Source organism: Centrocercus urophasianus, unplaced genomic scaffold (genome assembly GCF_019232065.1).
Source record: "Centrocercus urophasianus isolate 14NV4802_14NV808 unplaced genomic scaffold, USGS_Curo_1.0 seq_12, whole genome shotgun sequence".
NCBI classification, from domain to species: Eukaryota; Metazoa; Chordata; class Aves; order Galliformes; family Phasianidae; genus Centrocercus; species Centrocercus urophasianus.
The window spans coordinates 38,148,702-38,168,417 of NW_024884364.1; the positions used below are offsets into that span (position 1 = coordinate 38,148,702).

General features: G+C 37.7%; 1 protein-coding gene across 12 annotated transcripts in view; it reads left to right on the forward strand.

Moving 5' to 3' along the window:
* Positions 1-19,716, forward strand: part of DMD (dystrophin) — a 979,751-nt gene that overhangs the window by 105,917 nt on the left and 854,118 nt on the right. For all 12 annotated transcript variants that reach the window (XM_042811110.1, XM_042811098.1, XM_042811099.1 and 9 more), the window contains exon 2: positions 5,707-5,768. In XM_042811110.1, the coding sequence (XP_042667044.1) occupies positions 5,707-5,768 (62 nt within the window). The remainder of the gene's footprint in view (positions 1-5,706; positions 5,769-19,716) is intronic.

Sequence of the window (19,716 nt, forward strand, 5' to 3'; positions counted from 1 at the left end):
TGAAAAGAAGGGAGAAAAATCAAGAAGCTTTTTTTTTTTTTTACTTAAGCATTTATGATGAGAGAACAGTTCAGGCTAACAATAAAATGAGAGCTTTCTCCGTCTGGAATTCAGTCTGAGCCTGTGGCATCAGTAGAAATGCAGCAGGTTTTTCATAGCTGTTCACCCTTCTGTCTTCTGTGCAGCAAATGCAATCCCCACCTGTGTACTCCTGTATCTCAGGAAGCAGAAGGGGGGAGCAGACTTCAGATTAAATGTTTTTGGTATGTTATATCCCATCCTCCTATTCTTAAATTTGCTTTGAATCTTTACCAAACATCCTCAAAATGTTATGCTATTTTGGAAGAATTTAGTAGTACTTTTTTTTTTTTTTTTTTTTTTTTTTTTTTTTTTTTTTTAGTATTCTGAATGCTGAAGTCTGCCATTTGTGCTGAGCTTTTGAATAGATTCATTTGACTCAGGTTTTGCAGTAGAATCTCAGGGGTAGCATAAGGAGCAGAGAGCTTTAACAGTATTTGAATAAAGTTAACATACTTCTCATCAGTATATTTATGACAGGTGGACGATGAATTGCATGTTGCATATTGCATTACATAAGCAATAGACTTAAAATTATTGGCTGTCTGTGAAAGCAGTCTATTGTATTTCCTGTCAGCTTGTGAATGTCTTGAGTGACCTCATTGACTGAAAATCAAAGCTAGGGCACTCAAATAGCATTCAGTCATTGTATTGCATTGATTTCTTCTTTCCTCCTCAGATAAGCAAGAATGGTAAAGGAACATTTCTCAGCAGTTGTAGTAACTGGTAGAGTATTGTAACAATGTGCTGGAAATCACTAAGAATAGTGAATTGATAGAGGCAGAGTATCAATGATGTGACTGTCTATGGCCTTTTTTGTTCCCAGTGCTCTGTTGTTGCTGGTATTCACTTCCACTCACTGAAGCAAATCCTGGTCTTCTCTAAATCTGCATTGTTTGACTGCTAGAAAATAAAATACTAATTTTGGTGGTTTTACTTGCTAAAGCGTGGTGTTCAGACAAACATGCAGTTGACCAATGAAGGAACTGTCACCTGCCTTAATACCATTGCTTAACAGTTTTCAGCTCATATATGGGAAAAATCCTTTTCCCTTTATCTTTTTTCTTATTTGATTGTTCCTGGTGGTCAAACATAATTACTTAATTATTGTTTAACACAGCTAGAAGCAACAATGATTAAGAGAGTAAGATGTTGTCTTTTTCTCTTCTTGTTTTCCAAACTGTGGTGGAGCTACTTGCTGAAGACAGCATGAAGTCTTTTGTGACAAAAGCTAGATTCCTTTAATTGTCTCTACAGTTATTTGAATATTCCATTCATTTTACGTATTCTCTTTATCATTATATTAAAGAAAATGATTATTTGCTCATTTCAAATGAAAAAATTTAATGTGAAGATACAGCTCATTTCCCATATTCCTGAGGTGCAAGCTCACTTTTCTTCAAAGTCTTCTAACTTTGAAAAATGGATTCTACAAATGGGTTGTGCTTACTTTCGAGAGTGATTTCTAAGCCACTTGCATCAGAACCACCCCCTGTCTGTGTCTGTGAAAGGCAGAAGGCTGATGATAGGAAAGGCAAGGCTTTGGTGTTGTAGTATGTAGTAGGAGAGGCTGTGGAGACTCCATCCTTGGAGATGATCAAAAACTGATTCAACTTGCCCTGGGTAGCCTGCTCCAAGTGGCCCTGCCTGATAAGGAGGTTAGACCAGACGACCCCCAGAGGTGCCTTGCAGCCTCAACCGCACTGTTAAAAGTGCTATTTATTCATTGCTTGAAGAGTAAGAGGGACTGAAGATTCTCCAACCATGTAGGAATGGATGTGCCAAATAGTGGAAGATTCTTAACCTATGCTCCAGGCTTTTCATGGGGAAAATGGCTCATGTACATCATTCCATTTTTATGATACACACGCCCACACACACACACACACACACATATATATATATATATATATATACACACATACTGTCTGTATGTTGTCAATTTAGTCCATATAAAATCCTCTCACTGGTTGTCAGCCCACATTATTAAAAACTGTGGGTTTTGTATTAATACTGCTGTTTGCTTTCTGGATAGTCTTTGTAGTATATCAGATTATTACTTTTTTCCTGTTGCTGTTTTTTACTTAATGTGTTAGACGGTATTTGAGGTGAGGTCATTTTGTAAGGATCAAGGAATGGCAACATAATGCTTGTTTTTTGATGGAAAATAAAAAGGAATTTCATTTGGACAGTGGGTTGCAAACATGAAATAGTTTATTATGTAACTGAGAAATTTGTCTGGTATCTGCTGGCCATTAGTAATAGCATTTTGTTCTGTTGAATCCTGATTGTGCGTTGCTAAGCATTCTTTGGTGTACCACTTATTCGTATTAGCCTTGTCACCTGATTAAATCTTAGAAATGGCCTTTGTGAGATGATTAGCTCCATTAATACCGCGCTTTCATTCCTAGTCATAATTTTCTATGAACTCTAGCCTGGAATAATACTTTTAAAGTCAAATGTGGAGTTAGCTAATTCAAGAGGCTTATAGTCGCAGTTACAAAGCTGGATGCTCATACTACCAGAAATGCGTCAGAACTGTAAGATCCCTTTATGAATGTATTCTAGTTAAAACAATTTCTATGCAGAGGTAAAAGATGCTATAGCACAAATAAAACACATAATTCTCATAGGTCAGTATCTTTTATTCTGACATTAAAGGGGGCCTTCTATAGATCTCAGTGTGTTTGTTATCTTGGATGATAAGATACAGGGAAAAAAAGGGTCTGTTTGCCTTCCAGTCAAGGCCCAGCATTTTGGGGAAAACATATTTACTGTGGTAAATGATAGCAGTGTTACTTCAGTAAGAGTATGTGCGATCCGCACCATGTTTCACGTTTAGATTTACCTGTAATTGTTCCCCCTTGAAATAAAAGAAGTAAACATAATATATCTTTGGGCAGTTGAAAGAATTACCTTCCTGGCCTCTTGATTATTCCTATTGCCTCAAAGTAAAAACACAAGGGTGTAGGTGGGGTGCTGAAGGATCTGTTACAGGCACAGCAATATGATACGAAAGCAGCAGCTGAGTGTTCTTGGCACTGTACAGCACCCAGACAAATGTCATTTAGCTTCCACTAGTATTATGTCTGTAAATCTGTGCTAGGAGACCGTTGTGGGTTTTTCTGGTTCTGGATTTTATTTTCTGTTTTTTGAGGAAACAGAATCTTGCTTATTGTAGGGAAATCATGCAGGACACTAAGATGAGCTCTGTTTTAGATTAGGAGGCTGTCACTATCAGATTAGTATGTTACATAAACTTGTCAGTGCAAGCATCTAGAGGTGCTTGCACAAGTGCTTGAAATTACTTCCATGTAAGAACTGCAATGGAAGAGATTTGTGTTTGCGAAGGTAGCAGAGAATTGCCTGAAACTTTTCAAAGTTTCAAATATTCTAATTTTGTGTGTAGCTCTCTCTTTCCTCAGGAGATCCTTTTTTATTAGCACAATGAACATGAATTAATTGGTGATTAGGAGTCCATTCTCTGGCATAGATCCTTTTGGGAAAGTGATTTAAAAAACAACAACAACAATAATAATAATAATAATAAAAACAAACAAACAAACAAAAATCACACTGTTACTGAATATGCTATAGTAGCCTGGGATGGAAAATAAATAAGTTGGTCACTAGAAGGCATGTAGGCATTTCTGCCTCTCCTTTTATCTGTCAATTCCACATACTCTTTTACCTCCTTTTATGGTCTCTTTTTTTTTTTTTTTTTTTTTTTATTAGAGATTATTAAGCAGAAATAGCTATTCATGTGAAATAGTTTATATGAAGTTGTTCAAGAAGTTTGTATACAGCATCAGATTCAATGTGTATGTTTCACCAGTAAAATGTATCTTCTTTATCCCATCTTCTGCTAATGGGTTCTAGTATGTGGTTGAAAGAAGTCAAAATCTGTATTATAAACATTTTACTTGAAAATAGAGAAGAGATGCCTGCAAGTAAAAAAGCATAATTTTAACAGCTTTAGCATCATTAATTACCAAAAGCATTGGATCTCCTTCATGTCTTGATGCTTCCTGGTGAAGCAAGAAGCATTATTAGGGATAGATAGCAATAACACTCTAGAAAGCTCATTGTAGCCAACACTCACTAACATTAGTTGCAGAACACATATATTGCCCAGCTATTATGAATGTTTCTAGTAATATCATAGCATTGTAAATCTTTTTACTCCTGAACCTCTGATAGCAATCTGCTCTATCCAGTATGAAGACTTTGATTACGAAATACCAGCTGTGGTATTATTTTTCTCACAATTATATTGAATTATTGCAAAAGGAAAACAGTCTTGAAAAAGACACTTTTAATGTCTGCTATTGAGGTGACTTTTTAAGAAAAGATGTATTTGTCTTGACTTGTCTCCTTGGAGGAGCAGGGGGAGGGAAAGCAAAGTGCATTATTAATGCTGCACATTTCTCATGTGGCTCATCCATACCAGTCTTTCAAATCCATCTGAATCCATTAATGTTATTAATTGCTGAACATCTCATATGGGAGTTGAATATCCCTTTTTATTTAAGAAGTGTACAGAATTTTACTGTAAAGCAGAAGACAGATAGCTCTGAGTGAGCTTTGTTTTAGTATAAGCATTCTGCTGCCTTCTTAAAATTATGCCCTTTTAGTTTGTTTTGACATCGTCATCCAAAGAGGTCTATCTTTTTGTTTTATTCCACAAATGTTGTCTAATGTTTCTGAGCAACTGCTTACAAGGCTCTATGGTTAAAGCATCTTTATTTCTCTACGTAAAATACATCTGAATTGTATCTGTCTGTCCAGTTCCATTCTGTATCTGTACTCATGATTTAGATACCAATAGAATCTAGGTCTGATACTTGCATGGCTGAACAAATGTGTCCTTGTTTATTGTTTTTTTTTTTTTATTTCCACTTGAAAGAAAATATTTAACAAATCATAATGGGGAAGTAACCTATTCAAAAAAAAAAAAGTGAAGAGATGGTAGGGGCTGCCACTAGAGACATGTCATCCTGATCCAGGAGGCTCCACTTCACAGAGAAATCTGAAGATATGAACAGAAACTTGCTATTTTAAGTACTTTTCACTAAGTGCAGTAGAACAGTTTCCTGTTGCTGCAATCACTGTGTGTGTTCTATTACAATTCTAGGTATCCTGTTCAAATGGCTTAAGTTGAAGGGACCTTAAGGTCCACCCAGCTCCAACTCCTTCTTCCATCAGCTCAGCTTGCCCATGGCACATCCAGCCTGGCCAGGGATGGAGCCACAGCTTCTGTGGGCAGCTGTCCCAGAGCCTCACCACCCTCTGGGGAAAGAATTTCCTTCTAACCTGTAACCCAAATCTCCCCTCTTTTGGTTTAAAAGCAACAGTTCAGGTCCTAACTGCAGCACATTATCTCTCAGAGAGAAAACATGCTTCTGATCGGATGAGATGAGCCAGGGATGTAGGCCTCAGAACCAACGACTATAAAGGCACCTGTAAGCTTTTAAAAATATAAGGGACAGAATGCATCTAGACAGGCACCCTGAATGAGTTTAAATTATTTTTAGTAGCTTTATTACAAACCAAGATTAAAGCTTTAATCAGTAATATTGTCATGTTTTGTTGAATCGTTCTAATATGTGCTTTACTTTCCTCTGACAGATGAACGGGAAGATGTTCAAAAGAAAACATTCACAAAATGGATAAATGCACAGTTTGCTAAGGTAATTTTTTAAATCATTATTTAGAAATCAAAATATGCTTTGTATATTTGTAAATTCCTCCACTGAGGCTTATTTTTTCAAGGTAATGATATGTTTCAGGTATTGCTGAGTACAGCTGACTATTTAAAAAAATATTCAAGTTTTATTCCCTGTTATTTCTATAAGAATTGAAATGCAAGAAGATATCCTCTTCTCAAGTAACTTTCTGCATAGATTTATTTTGCCTGTTCTCAAATCTCAAACTAGCTATTAGACAGATACTTTTTCGTTGGATTCTGTTGTTATATTCCTAATGTACTGAGGAGTTTCTTCTGCTGGGCCTGTCTCTTCTGGTCTGTAGTTGCAAACAAATTTAACAAAGCCGGATGAGTTGGAAAGGAGCAAGGTCAAAGATAAGAGTTGTAATCAAGTCAGCAAATGGTCGAAGTCTGTTATATTAAAAGTTACATTTTGTGAACTCGTAGAGAACATTAAAGTTTGGGGGAGTGGGGTAGGAGGGTTGAGAAGGAAGACTCACTGAAGAAGTTCCCTCTTCCTTTGGCAGTATACAATAGTTTTACCTTTAATACCCAGTAAAAACTGAGTTGAAGCTATTAATTTGATTAAATCTTTTTGAAAGTTCTGGCAGATAATTACTGAATTGTTTTTTCCAGTAATAAAATAAGTCAACCTCATAATCTGTAATTTTATCTGCTAGGTAATAATTGGCAATAGGGAATAATGAATTAGTAGCTGTGGTATATTTTGTGTTTAGTCTAGCTTTTTATTAGGTCTCACCTGATTCTTCTCATTAAAAATGAGAATAAAGATAATGTGAATATAACCACTATGATTTTGAATAACATGCCCAGAAGTGGTGCAGTGAAATGAGGAGTCCCACATAATTTTTCTGTGGTTTGGAGTATTTCCTAACAGTGACTTAAGTGATTTAGACAGCACACATTTGTGTTCAGCAAGTTTATAGCAGAGATGTCCGGCAGTTTGGAGGAACGGAACAGGATGAAATTCAGCCCTGAAGAGATGGTCTCACATTGATCAGTGAATTATGAGACAAGTGTGAAGTATTGTATTTAGGACAGAAGTAAAATGTATGCATACAAAAGGGGGAGTAACTGGGCTGGCAATAATAAAGTACAGAAGAGCTCTGAGAAATGTGTTGAATGACAAACAAAATGAGTCACCAACATAATGCTATTGAAAAGGGGGGAAAAAAAATTATTAGTCTGGGATAATGGAAGTGCTTGACAGAGGGTGCAAGATGTAATTATTTTATTTTACTTGGCAAGAGTGAGACTTTAGATTGAATAATGTACTATCTCAGTCTTCTACATACAAAGAAATAGCCCTAGAAGCAGTCATCTAATGTAACCTAACTTGAAATTTATTGCCTGTTAGGCTTCCTCACGATCACACAAGTGATCACAGAATGCTAACTCTTGCTTCTATACCAGAAGAAAATACAATTTTCTTAAAGTGTTGCTGGCTCATAAACTCTTGTTTTATGAAGTATTAAAGCCTGTAATTACTGAGGGGGAAAAAAGACCAAGTGCAGAAAGAACAAGATTATGGTGAAATTATGACCTATGAGCAGATGTTGTTAGATCCAGTAGTCTGAATGATCCAGATATATTTTCTCTAATTCTACTTCATTGGAGTGTACGTAAATGATATTTTAGCTACCTCTCACTCCGCTTCCATAAATAGTATTTATAGTTGTATTTGAACACGAGTTAATCAACATCTCGGAGGAATACTTTATTTGGACTATAAGGAAAACCTCCTAAACAGTACGGTTTGAGTTTTACTCTGTCTCATGCATCACCTGTATTTTGGAGTCAGTCTTTTTATTCCAGCAATCAGAACGGGGGGTTGGGTTGGGGAGGGAGCAGGTTCACACTTTATGAGTGTGAAGAAGAGAAGGACCTGGGGGTGTTGGTTGATGCTCGGCTGAACATGAGCCGACAGTGTGCTTAGGTGGCCATGAGGGCCAACGGCATACTGGCCTGCATCAGAAATAGTGTGGGCAGCAGGAGCAGGGAAGTGAACATCCCCCTGTACTCAGCACTGGTGAGGCCGCACCTCGAGTGTTGTGTTCAGTTTTGGGCCCCTCACTACAGGAAAGATGTTGAGATCCTGGAGCGTGTCCAGAGAAGGGCAACAAAACTGGTGAGGGGTCTGGAGCACAAGTCTTATGAGGAGCGGCTGAGGTAGCTGGGATTGTTCAGTCTGGAGAAGAGGAGGCTCAGGGGAGACCTCATTGCACTGTACAACCTCCTGAAGGGAGGCTGTGGTGAAGAGGGATCTAGCCTCTTCTCCCAGGCAATAAGCAGGACACGGGGCAATGGCCGCAAGTTGTATCAGAGGAGGTTCAGGTTGGACATAAGGAAGAACTTCTCTCAGAGGGTGGTCAGGCACTGGAATGGCTGCCCAGGGAGGTGGTGGAGTCACCGTCCCTGGCAGTGTTCAAGAGGCATCTGGATGACGTGCTGCGTGATATGGTTTAGTGCTAGTGGTGGCAATGGTGACGAGGAGACGGTTGGACTGGATGATCTTATAGGTCGTTTCCAACCTTGTGATTCGTGTGTGATTCTTGTGTGTGATTCTTGATCTTTAAATCTTTGACAGATCACTCTCATTTAAAAAAAAAAGTATGTATGGAACACCAGAAAAGTTTCAGGACAGTTAGTCTGAAATGTTTAGTAACCTGTGTCTGGTAAGCTCAATACCTCCTGGTTGCCTGCGTGGTAAACAGGCAGAAAATATGGTTTGCTTCTCACTGCAGTCACATACCACATGACTTTATTTCTAGCTAGGATTTTCAGGACAAGAATAGACAAGTCCCCGATTCTGTTCTGCTGCGATGTAAGGGGTCATGGACAATAGCTACTCAGTGTTTAGGCATTGTATTTCTCACTCTTTTAGTGACCAGTATGTCCTGGGAAACGTAGTCTTCAAAGCAACAAAGTGGATCTTCATGAGAAATCCTACAGTTTATAACCCCTTTTTCTTATGACCTGTTTTCAGTTATTCATATCTATCTCTGTTTTTAACTGGGGAATTGATTTCAGTTAGTAGGCTATTCCTGGTTAATGATTTCTCATCATTGTTAACTTTGTAAAAGTAGAATTGGTTTGTATTCACTTCTCCCTTGTGGTAGCAGAGATGCTGTCTTGAAGTTGACCTAAGGGCTCTGAATTCAGACACAGGAACATATTATGTTGGTAATCCATCTCTCTTACACGTGAGTGGTGAAATCCAGGTTGTTAATCAGTTGGAAAATATTTTGAGTTGAATTAAATTGTTTTAATGTAATTCACAAACCTTACTCCCCACAGGGCCCCCTCCCCCCCCCGGTCCCCCAAAACAAACAAACAAAAAAACAACGAAAAACAATCCTACTTCTGGAGTGAAAGTAAAAACTTTGTGAATGTTCTATATTTTAATTTGTGTTGAGTTTGTAATACAAAGGAATGCTACTCCAAAAAGTGTGTTCCTTTCCTAGAAACTCGGTATCTACAGACTGTCAGTGCTTCTACTTTTTTTCTTACAGTAAGCTTTGAAAATATTCATGTTTATAAACTGCAGTCACATGACTGGTAATGTAAATGTAAATAACAGTAAATTGTTGAAAATATTTTTCTTATATAAAAATTAGGATACCCTAAGAACCAACATGTATACTGACCAATTGTAGGGGAAAAAAGATTCCATCTGTTCAAGTCATAGATCCAGAGGGTTGCAGCAGTTCTTTTTCTGGCCATGTGTGCTGTGACACTGCAGTTGGAGTATGTGTAGATACCTTTAAACTCAGAAGATCTGAGTTCAGCAATTAAGCCTAAGCTAAGGAATCAAGTCTGGAACATGACAGATTCGTAACGAAATCTCAACTGTAACATCATGACACTTTTCTGGCTGTGATGTGTAGACCCTAATAACTCTCTGAAGTGCTACAAAAAAATCATAGGATCACCGTGGCTGGTGAAGATTTCCAAGATCATATAGTCCTACCTCCATATTTCTCCACTAAACTGTGTCCTTCAGTATAACATGTGAATGTTTGAACACCTCCAGGAACAATATGACTCAATCGTCTCCCTGTACCTTTTACATTCCATTTTTTTACATTCCAGCATCTGACCACTCTTTCAGAGAAGAATTTTTTTCTTAATATCCAATCTGAACTTCCACTGAAGCCTAGGAAAGGGCACCTAGAACTGTCAGCAAGATGTGGGTGAATCCACATCTCTTGTAAAACTTCTGTTTGCATGTTGAGTGGAATGCTTTAAGATGAAAATTGGGGAAAATGCAGTTGCAGGTCTCTAACAGCTTCTCAAAAAAAGCAGTTTCTCCCTAATTTCTACTCTTTTTCTTAATAACCAGAAAGTGGGCTATATAGAAAGTCTCGGCTTTGAAAACAACAGTATATCACTCATCTAAATAAGCAAGTTGTCATTGTTTCAGAAAGATAGGCCAAAAGTTGGATGTTAATGTTTGTGAGACAAGACACTTTGTAATTCACAAGCATAGGAAAAATTGGAGGATAGAATCCAAGAGACCTTTGTGTTTTTCCTGTTTTAACAGTAGATAATACATATTATTTTCTTTAGTGATACCTTCTTGGTTTACTGTCTAAATGGCAAGCAGTAACTTGAAAGTCAAAGTGAATTTAAACATGTGGAACATATTAATTTTAATGCTTTATTCAGTAACAGATTTTCTTTGTCCTCAAAAGAAACTTATTTATAAAATAATGAGGTTCTGCAGGGTGTACGTAATGATAGCACAGGAACATATTGTAACCTAGTTTTTAATAATGGAACTATAATTAGAGCTCTCATAAAATACACATCTACTGCTGAATATGATAGCTTCAGCTTTGATTCAAACTTCTAAAACTTCTGATAATGTAAATGAAACAGAATCTTAACTGTATTTTGAGAGAACACTGAAATACCACGATACTTCAAATGCAGCAGCTGTCTGCTGGAACTCCAAAACACCCGCAGCGGTTTCTTTAACAATGCCTCTACCATACTTTGTATGAATTTATGAGGCCTCCCCAGTTAAATATTTTTTTTTTTCTCATTGCATAATAGGCTTCAAAATAGAAAACATTTATGAAGGCAAATGCTTTTTACTTACATGTAGAGAAGAGTTTGTTAATTTTGAAATGCAAATCTGAAAATTCCAACACGCAAACACACACGCCCATTCACACAGGAAAAAAATACACAGGAAAAGGAAACTGCCTCTATGATAAAATGCTGGTGATTTATTTTGTATCCTCATTATGGAAAGGCTCTCTCAAAGTGCTGACAATTTTAATGTCAGCAATAGAAGTATCTGTTTTCAGTACAGAGAGTACAGATGAGGGGACTGGATAAACAGGATCACTTTTTTCAGCTTGAGTTTGATGTTATATTCTTATGGACAATTTGAGGTTTTCAAACTTACTTTCAACACTTTAACATACACATGGGTATCATAAAGGAGTGCTAATTTCTGAATGTGTTTTCAGCATTTTGATCTGCAATATTAAAAACCAAATAACCACTAAATCACTTGTAAATTCAGAGGTCTGACCAGATTATCTGCGTGTCTGCTACAAAAGTGTAGAAAATTCCACTGCTTAATAAAATATGACATTAAATACGTGAGTATATTCTTGATGCAGATACTGGAATAAACTATCTTCAATGATCAGCAACAGTAAAAAAAATTGGAGAAGGATAATTTGGAAGAGGAGGGAAATGGGTTGTTTTTGATGGTTTCTGTACTTCACAGAATCATAGCATCACCAGACTTGATATGGAAAGTGACTTTTATGTAGTGACTGTGGAGTTACATTTCCATTAGCATTGTAATTGTGTGAAGAAATACAGTGAAGAGAGAAGCTGTGTCAAAGAAGACTGACAGCCTAATTTAACATGCGAGTGGCTAGTAGAATAGCTAATTCTCAGCAAAACAAAATACATTATATTGTTGATTCCTTTCTTTAAATAGCAGCTATATGGTATACTCAGGGACAGTGGGAACCCAGAAGATGACTGTCATATTCTTAGTCAGACCATGTAGCAGTCAACTTAGTCTCCCAGTTACCCAGCTATTGTATGTAGGCTGTATAGTATACAGTGAGATGTCAGTTTTGGTTCTTCCCTTTCTCTTGAGTTCATGTACAACCTGAAGTTACTCAAGATTCCTGTTCACTTTAGTGATTTGAGATTGTAGCTTAAATGCCTTCTGCGTGTTGTATAATATCATACTGGCACAAATGAAATGTTTACTGACCTTTTGAGGAATTATGTCAAATATTTGAGCTATAGAGAGACTGAACTTTGCTATAATTGACATCTGGTTGAGAAATTTGCACTACTGCTTTTGTTCATACAGTTTTGTGCAATCACAATAATACTGAATTAAAACAAATAAGAAAATATGCATATGTGAAAGTAAACTCCAAGATGCAGGGAGGGAAGTAGATTGGTGAAGTTTTGTAGGGAAGAGGATATTTCATTTGTAACTTCTGTGGAAGTTACTAGCCACTCTGACTATTATACTCAAAACTTTGTCAGATGAGCTTCATCACTTGAGCCATGCTTTTGTACTACAACTAACAACCAGGAAAAAGAGATGGATGAAAGGGGCTTGGTAATGAATCACAAAAGGCGTAGGTTGAAAATGTTCATGATTAATCCTGTCCAAACTACCATTTCAACAATTAATCTATTGGTCAAATTAAGGCAATTACTGCTTATGTAAGTTAATGAGCAGTAAGAAAATAAAAATTAAATCCTACGCTTAAGGGTTCAGATTGGTTGTGTTCAAGCTTCACGGGTATCTATTGACATATTGTATTTTTTTAAAAACAGAACACTAGTTGCAAATGCGTTAGAGAAAGAAGATTAGAGCAGATCCCTTTCACATAATAGAAGTATTCAATAAGATATGGTGGGGACTGTAAAGTTTCAGTTTCTAGAATTGTTTTCTTACTAGTGTATCAAGACTGGCTTTGCAGAATGAACTTAACTATCATTGTAGGTAATTCCAGAAAAGTTAATTCACATAGTAGTGGTGCTCTAGCGATTTACACAGCATTTAGTTCCTACACAGAAAGCCTGTAGAAAATAAAACTTAGTAAATAAAACTTTGTTGAGCTCCATGTTGCCACAGATTAGCCTGCAGTCATTCCCAGCCAAAAGAATTTGCATCTAGTATTTATACAGTATGTTGAACCAGTACCTGACACTGCAATGTGGGTGTATTCTGTGTAATTCATCCAGGCTTTAACAGTTTTTCAGCTTTTCAGTGAAAACACAGAAATCAGACTGACTTTTTCCTATATTGTCTGATACTGTGTTTTTTTTTTTTTTTTTTTTTTTTATGGTTTAATTATACATGGTGAGAGGCATGCATTTGAACTTTTTTTAACCAGATGCAGAGAAGGCTTACTTGTTTGTTCTCAATTAAAGAGGACAAAAATAGTCTTACTCTTCGAAATTAAGTAATGAAATAGTAATTGAGGAATGTTGCATTTACCAAGTCAGGAAGTAGGATATATTGCCCTAATTTTATTCCATATTCACACTGTGGCTTTCTTTGAAAGCTTCTGGTTTTGTGTCGTTATTTGTTTCTTGATTTGGGTCAGTGATAATATGTTGAATTTTGCCAAAAACAAAGATGTGCTGTATTCATCTGTCTACTTTTTATGGGCTGGTTTGCCCAGTTCCGTGACCAGCAGGGTGGAGGGATCTGTGGATCCGTACCTCGGGAAAAGGGAAACAGGTTTCCCCAAAATAATTGAAAACAGCGGCAGCAATCTGAGGTGGAACAAACTAACTTACTACATATGGTATCAGCAAAATATAACGAGAGAGAGAGAGAGAGAGAGAGAGTGTCCAAAAGGTGGATAGACCTCACCACAGCGCTAAGATGAGAAGTGCGAGGTGAGAAGTGCAGTCCAGTTGAGCCGATGAAGAAAAGCAGACAGAGAAGAGCAGATGGAGAAGCGCAGGCGAAGAGAACATTAGGTGACCTTGCCAGGAGTTACATCTCCTCATTGACCACAAAGCCCCCTGGGGAATGTAGTTCTCCTCCAGACAGGCACCCGGAACTTGAGCATCAGCAGTCAGACCCCCAGTGCATTACATGAAGTTATGGTGTGGAATACTGATAACCAAAAATCATAAAACCATGACATTATCGAAGGAATACAATTTTGGAAATAAATGTCAAGGAGCAAAGAGATATTTCATGTAAGATAAATTCAGGTGTAGGTTTATATATCCATCTCTTATTAATCCAGAGCATTGATTCCAGTGCAAACAAAAGACAAGGTGTTTTTAAAATCCTGAAGTTGCCTCTGTCGCAGAACTATAATAAAATCTTTAATTGCTTTGTTTTAAAAGTGCGTAGGGTAGATAGCGGCTTAATCCACTACCAAAAGGTTACCTAAGGAGCTATTTACTACCTGGAGCTTCAGGTGGTTTTTTTTTCACCCAGAAAACTTTCAGAAAATCACACCTTTAAAATTGCATCGTGCCTGTAATAAATCCATAAAAACCTTACAGTTAGTATTATTTGATACTTGTAAGACATCAAGCTTGATATTCATCCATCCTGAATACCCAATTAAGTCTATTCTGTCTTGTTCTCTGTTGCCAGACTTTGAAAATGTTTCTCACGGTGAACGTGAGGAGAAAGAGGAGTTTACTAAAGTGGGAACCTAATGACTTTCCTCCTCTGAGTGTGACAAATAACCAGAACTCTTGCTGAAGATTAATAGTGCTTAACTTTGCTTTTCAGCTCTGTGTGATCAACATTACCCTTGGGATATACACTGTTTTGAAAGCCCAGGCTTTCTTATACCAATAACCTTTCTGTAATGTGTCCTGCAAGAGCACACTAAAGGCCTATCATGTCTATTCTTCATTATTAAAGCATACAGAATTGCAGGTGTTGAAAGGGACCACTGGTAATTGCAGAATCATAGAATGACTTAGGTTGTAGGAGTTCTCAAAGCCCACCCCCCAACCGCTGCCGTGGGCAGGGCTGCCCCCCACCAGCTCAGGCTGCCCAGGGTCCCATCCAACCTGGCCTTGAGCGCCTCCAGGGATGGGGCACCACAGCTTCTCTGGGCAGCTGTGCCAGCGCCTCACCCCCCTTTGAGGAAAGAATTTCCTTCTAATATCTAACCTAAATCTCTCCTCTTCTAGTTTAAAGCCATTCCCCCTTTTCTATCACTATCAGACTGTGTAAAATGTCTATCTCCTCCTGCTTGTTAGCTCCCTTCAAGTTCCAGAAGGCTGCAGTGAGGTATTCCTGGAGCTTGTAAGCTAAGCAATCACAACTCTCTCAACCTTTCATTACAGGAGTGGTGATACAGTCCTCTGATAATCTTTGCGGCCCTCCTGTGGACCACCTCCAACAGCTCTTCCAACATTCTTCCTCTAAGGGGTCTCCAATCTGGACGCAGACTCCAGATGGGGCCTCCCAAGGGCAGGGGTAGACAATTCCCTCACTCTTCCTGCTAGCTCCCCATCTTTTGATGCAACCCAGGACACCGTTGGCATTCCAGTCTGCAAGATCATACTATTGGCTTTTGTCCAGCTTTTCATCCATCGGGACCTCCAAGTCCTTCACTGCAGGGCTTCTCTCAATGATTTCTTCTAGTGTTCCTAGTATCTAGGATTGTTTCAGTCTAGAAACAGCACCTTGCACTTGACCTTGTTAAACATCATTAGATCATCTAGAAATCATCTAGTCCAAAGCTTTTCCTCTTATTTTTTTTTTTTTTTTTTAACCAAGTGCTGTTTGAACCAGATATAGGTAACACAGTTGCGTTGTGAAATGTTAAGTGATTTGGATATCACCAGATTATACAAGCATTGGGCAAAGTGTGTGCTCTGAATTATTTGTTTTTATCTACAGTAAACTACCTGTTAGGGCTTCAACATTTGTAAACTTGATGACTTGTTATATTTTGTTTCCAAAGAAATTTTTCATCTCCCTGTTGGCAAAACACTTAGAGCATGTCCTTTATTGGTGTAATACTTACCAATGTTTAACTCTGCTCAGTGAAGAGTCTTGGATGCTGGCAGGGATTAAAATATGGGAATAATTCTTTTGCACTTGTTATAAAAGCAAGGCACACCAGAAACTGCCTGGTGTCTCGGTGCAGCATGGTAAAAACAAAGCAGTGGTTAAGAGGGAGGTCTTCTCTATTTTCTCAGCCCTTGCTAACATCAGAAGTGCAAGCTGCATGACCTGCTGTGGCAGTCACTCAGCTGGAGATGCCTTTAAAACTGTCAGTACTGGTGCCTTTCACTGAAAACCTTGAAGGTACAAAACTCCATGTGGTTATGCTTCAAAGACTCAAAAATAGACATCAGAAGTAAACAAAAGACTAATGGGACTCTCTGCATTGTTTGTGCTTGTGTTTCTTTTTTAATTTTAACAAGTTGATGCTCAAACAGTGGAGATGTCACTGTGTGTGCATGAAAGGGATGGGGTTTTCAAATGTTTTCCTTCCATAGTGTTCTCCTATTGCCAGGAAACTTTACAACTTTGCCTGCTTTTTTTTCCCCCAGAATGTCTAAATGACTGCAATTAAAAAAGACAGCTCTTGGAAAGCAAACTCTTTTCACTGTGATGAGAAGTGAAACTTCCCTTTTCACTCAATTATCTGCACATCTTTCAGCAGGTTCGGAGAGCATAGTTACTTGTCATGCCTCTCAGCAGGTCCTGTGCTTCCAAGTGAGGCTCAGTTCTGCTCTCTTGACTGTACAAGCAGTGACATGTTTCCTTTGCTTTCCCTTTGCATAAATTTAAAACTAGCTGCAGTTCTGTATCCACTGGAGCTTTAGGTCCCTCTGGGAGCCTGACCCATCCTGGGCTGAGAGTGGTGGTGGCCTGGCGAGCTCCAGGCCAGGTGCTGCAACCGCTGTGTAGTATTGCACAGCACTTAGTGGGGAAATCTCCACTAGTTAGAAAGCATTACAGCTGCTGCTGCTACAGCCTAGTTACTGAAGATGATGTAATATTCTTTGTATCTTTTATTTGCACATACAAAGGTTATGCTTCTATTCAGAATCCAATTTTAAGGCTTAAAATGTTTTCCATTGTGAGTGATTTCCTTTCCTAAAACCATACCAACAAATTATCTTAAACAATAGACATCTGCATTATAATACGTTTTCGCTGTTAGAAACATCTCAGTGACTACAGATTACGTTTTTAAACATTTCTACAACAATGTAATGTGCCAGATCTTTAATTTTAAAATTCAGAGCAGATTAGTAGAATTGGGAAGCTTGACTAAAATATATATGCACATATTATGTTAAAATCATTTGTCATTGTATTCTTGTTTTTCAGAGTCATTCTTGCAGAATAACAAAAGCATCCCTCAGATGCATTAGACTTGCCAAAGCAGGCAAAGCAATCACTCCTTTCAGCAATAGAGGGCACTGGACTTTCATTTCTAATCTGTTTTACTGGGGAAGAAAACAGTCAAGTTAAATCCATTGTGCTCTTTCACTTTTTCCTTCTCAGATTTGGACTTGCACCTCATAGTCTTCTGTTCAAATTCTCATATGTTTTCAGTGTGCTTTCTTTAAGTGAAAAGGATTTATCTAAATAAAATTGAGTATATGCTGTCCTCTTGAAGTTATTATTGTGTACGTATCTTATAGGGAGGAAAAAGGAGCAAGTTAAATATAGCACTACAATATTGGTCTCAGTGGTGCATATGTCTAGCTTGCAAATTTGTAAACATTTACAAATTTGCATGATTGTTGCTGGCAGTAGACATCATCGTTTCCGTGCTCAGAATTCATTACCATTACATCTAATCATCTTCAAAATCTCCTAAGCAAAACTCTTCATGCAGGCAAATAAAGCTTTCGTGGCTTTATGCTTAAGTTGAAAGTTCAAAAATAAAAGCACGAGGAAGAAAACATTTTGTAGCTATCATACCCACTTATCTAAATGTCTCTTTTGTAAACATACTGAAGTTTAGGCTAATTCTATTAATCGTTCCTCCTATCTGCAAAACGGGCATCACGTACCATATCTGAGGTTCAGTGGAGAGAGAAGAGGTGCAAGCACATACACTTGGAAGTGGGACACCTGTTCACCATGTCTCCTTGTGTTGGTGTCGTGGCATACTAACCAGTGAGGCTGAAAGCCAGGGTGTAACTTACCTGACAAACACTAGCCTAGCTGCGTGCGGTAGCATTCAGGTAGGGCCTCTGCTGAGCTACTGTCATCCCCCACTGCTTTATGTTCTTCCTAAACTTCCTCTGCCTGAGGTTGTAAGTGCATATCTTGCCTCTCAGACACGCACACTTCTTTCCAAGGGCTGCCTTTGAAGTCACGAAGTTTGGACCCTCCACCTATGTGGATGCGTAGAATGTTTTTCAAAAAGCAAGTGAAAAACAAAACCTGTCAAACCCCCAAATAATTTTAAAGAGACTGCGTTTATGTTATAGAGTGCATTCTTGGATTTTGAAGTTTCAGAGTTAATGATTGTCCTATCCCAGTTCTGTAGGTACTTATATTTTTGTGGGCCGCTTTACTATGCTTTGAGGTACCTGCGTAGAGACTTTCTGTACCTTCAAAGGATATGCTGATGGACATGATTTTGCACCCAGATCAACACAGGCTTTTATTGAAGTTTGTTTTTTTGAAATCATATGCCTGTATTTTAGGTCCTACTATAGCATGAAGGCATTATTAGAAATTACAACCGTATTTGTACATAATTGCAGTAACTTCATTGTTATTGTACATTGTACGGTATTGTATTGTACGAGACCTGGGTTATTGTACGAGACCTGAGCACAAGGTGCTCAGTCAAAACTTGGTGGTGTTTCTTGCTCAACGCCTCAAGAATGTGTGTAATTGTTAGAGCTGCTTAGCTTTGTGCTTTTCCTGATCCTATTTTGAGCTCTTTTGAAGGATAAAAATTTTTACCTTGCACACGGTATCTGCAGCTACTTCTCAGTGGCAGTGGTAAAACTGACGCAGGTATCCTAATAAGTCTTTGCTTAGAGAATTAGTTATTATTTAAAAAATAATAGTAAAGAATCATCTTTTATCCTGCTCTGGAAAGGTTATCTGATTTGTAAATCTTTTTTTTCTTCTGTTTTAGTATCATAGTGTAATTAAATATTGATATTCACATCACTGACTTCACTAATACTTTCAATTTCTTCAAAGTTCTGCATGACAGGTGTTATTACACAGAATAGCCATTTTTCTTTTCTGTCTGCTTTTCATAGTGTGTTTGATTGATTTGCCAGTTTAAGCCCATCACATTTACTTCCTGGCAATATTAGTGTGAGGGCACGCAACGCTGGCATAAAAATAGAATGCTTTTAGTGTTCTCAAATACTTAGTATTGCTTGAAATTATGAGTTTAGAGAAATTTGTGTTCTTTTTTTAAATCATCTTAGCTCTATAAAATACCTTTATATAATACCTTATATAGATTTATATAAGATGCTTTTTTACCATCTCATGTGCCTTTGGATACTGAAGCAGTGTTCATGCAATTTCTACTACTTTTACCTACGGGAAAGTCCTGTACATCTGTATTTTATTATTTTGTAATCTTTAAAGTTCAGCTTAGATCATTGTAGAAGTAAGCAGACCAGCCATTCAAATAAATTATATGGGTGTTAGTATTCTTACCTGACTCTGTCTTTGTACTATATTAAAAGCTACACAAAGACCTGGTAAGAGTGGTAATTAAACAATGTATCTTCTTGAGATAGTTAGAAATAACGAAGATGTTTTTCGTAAATTCGAGGTTATAGCCAACTAAGAAAAAACGGGAAAAAAAAGTCTATGAAAATCTGCAGTTAATAATAAGGGAATCAAAACTTGTAGATTATTTTTCTTGCACATACAAGTCACTCTGTACAGGACCCACCATCACAGGACCCAC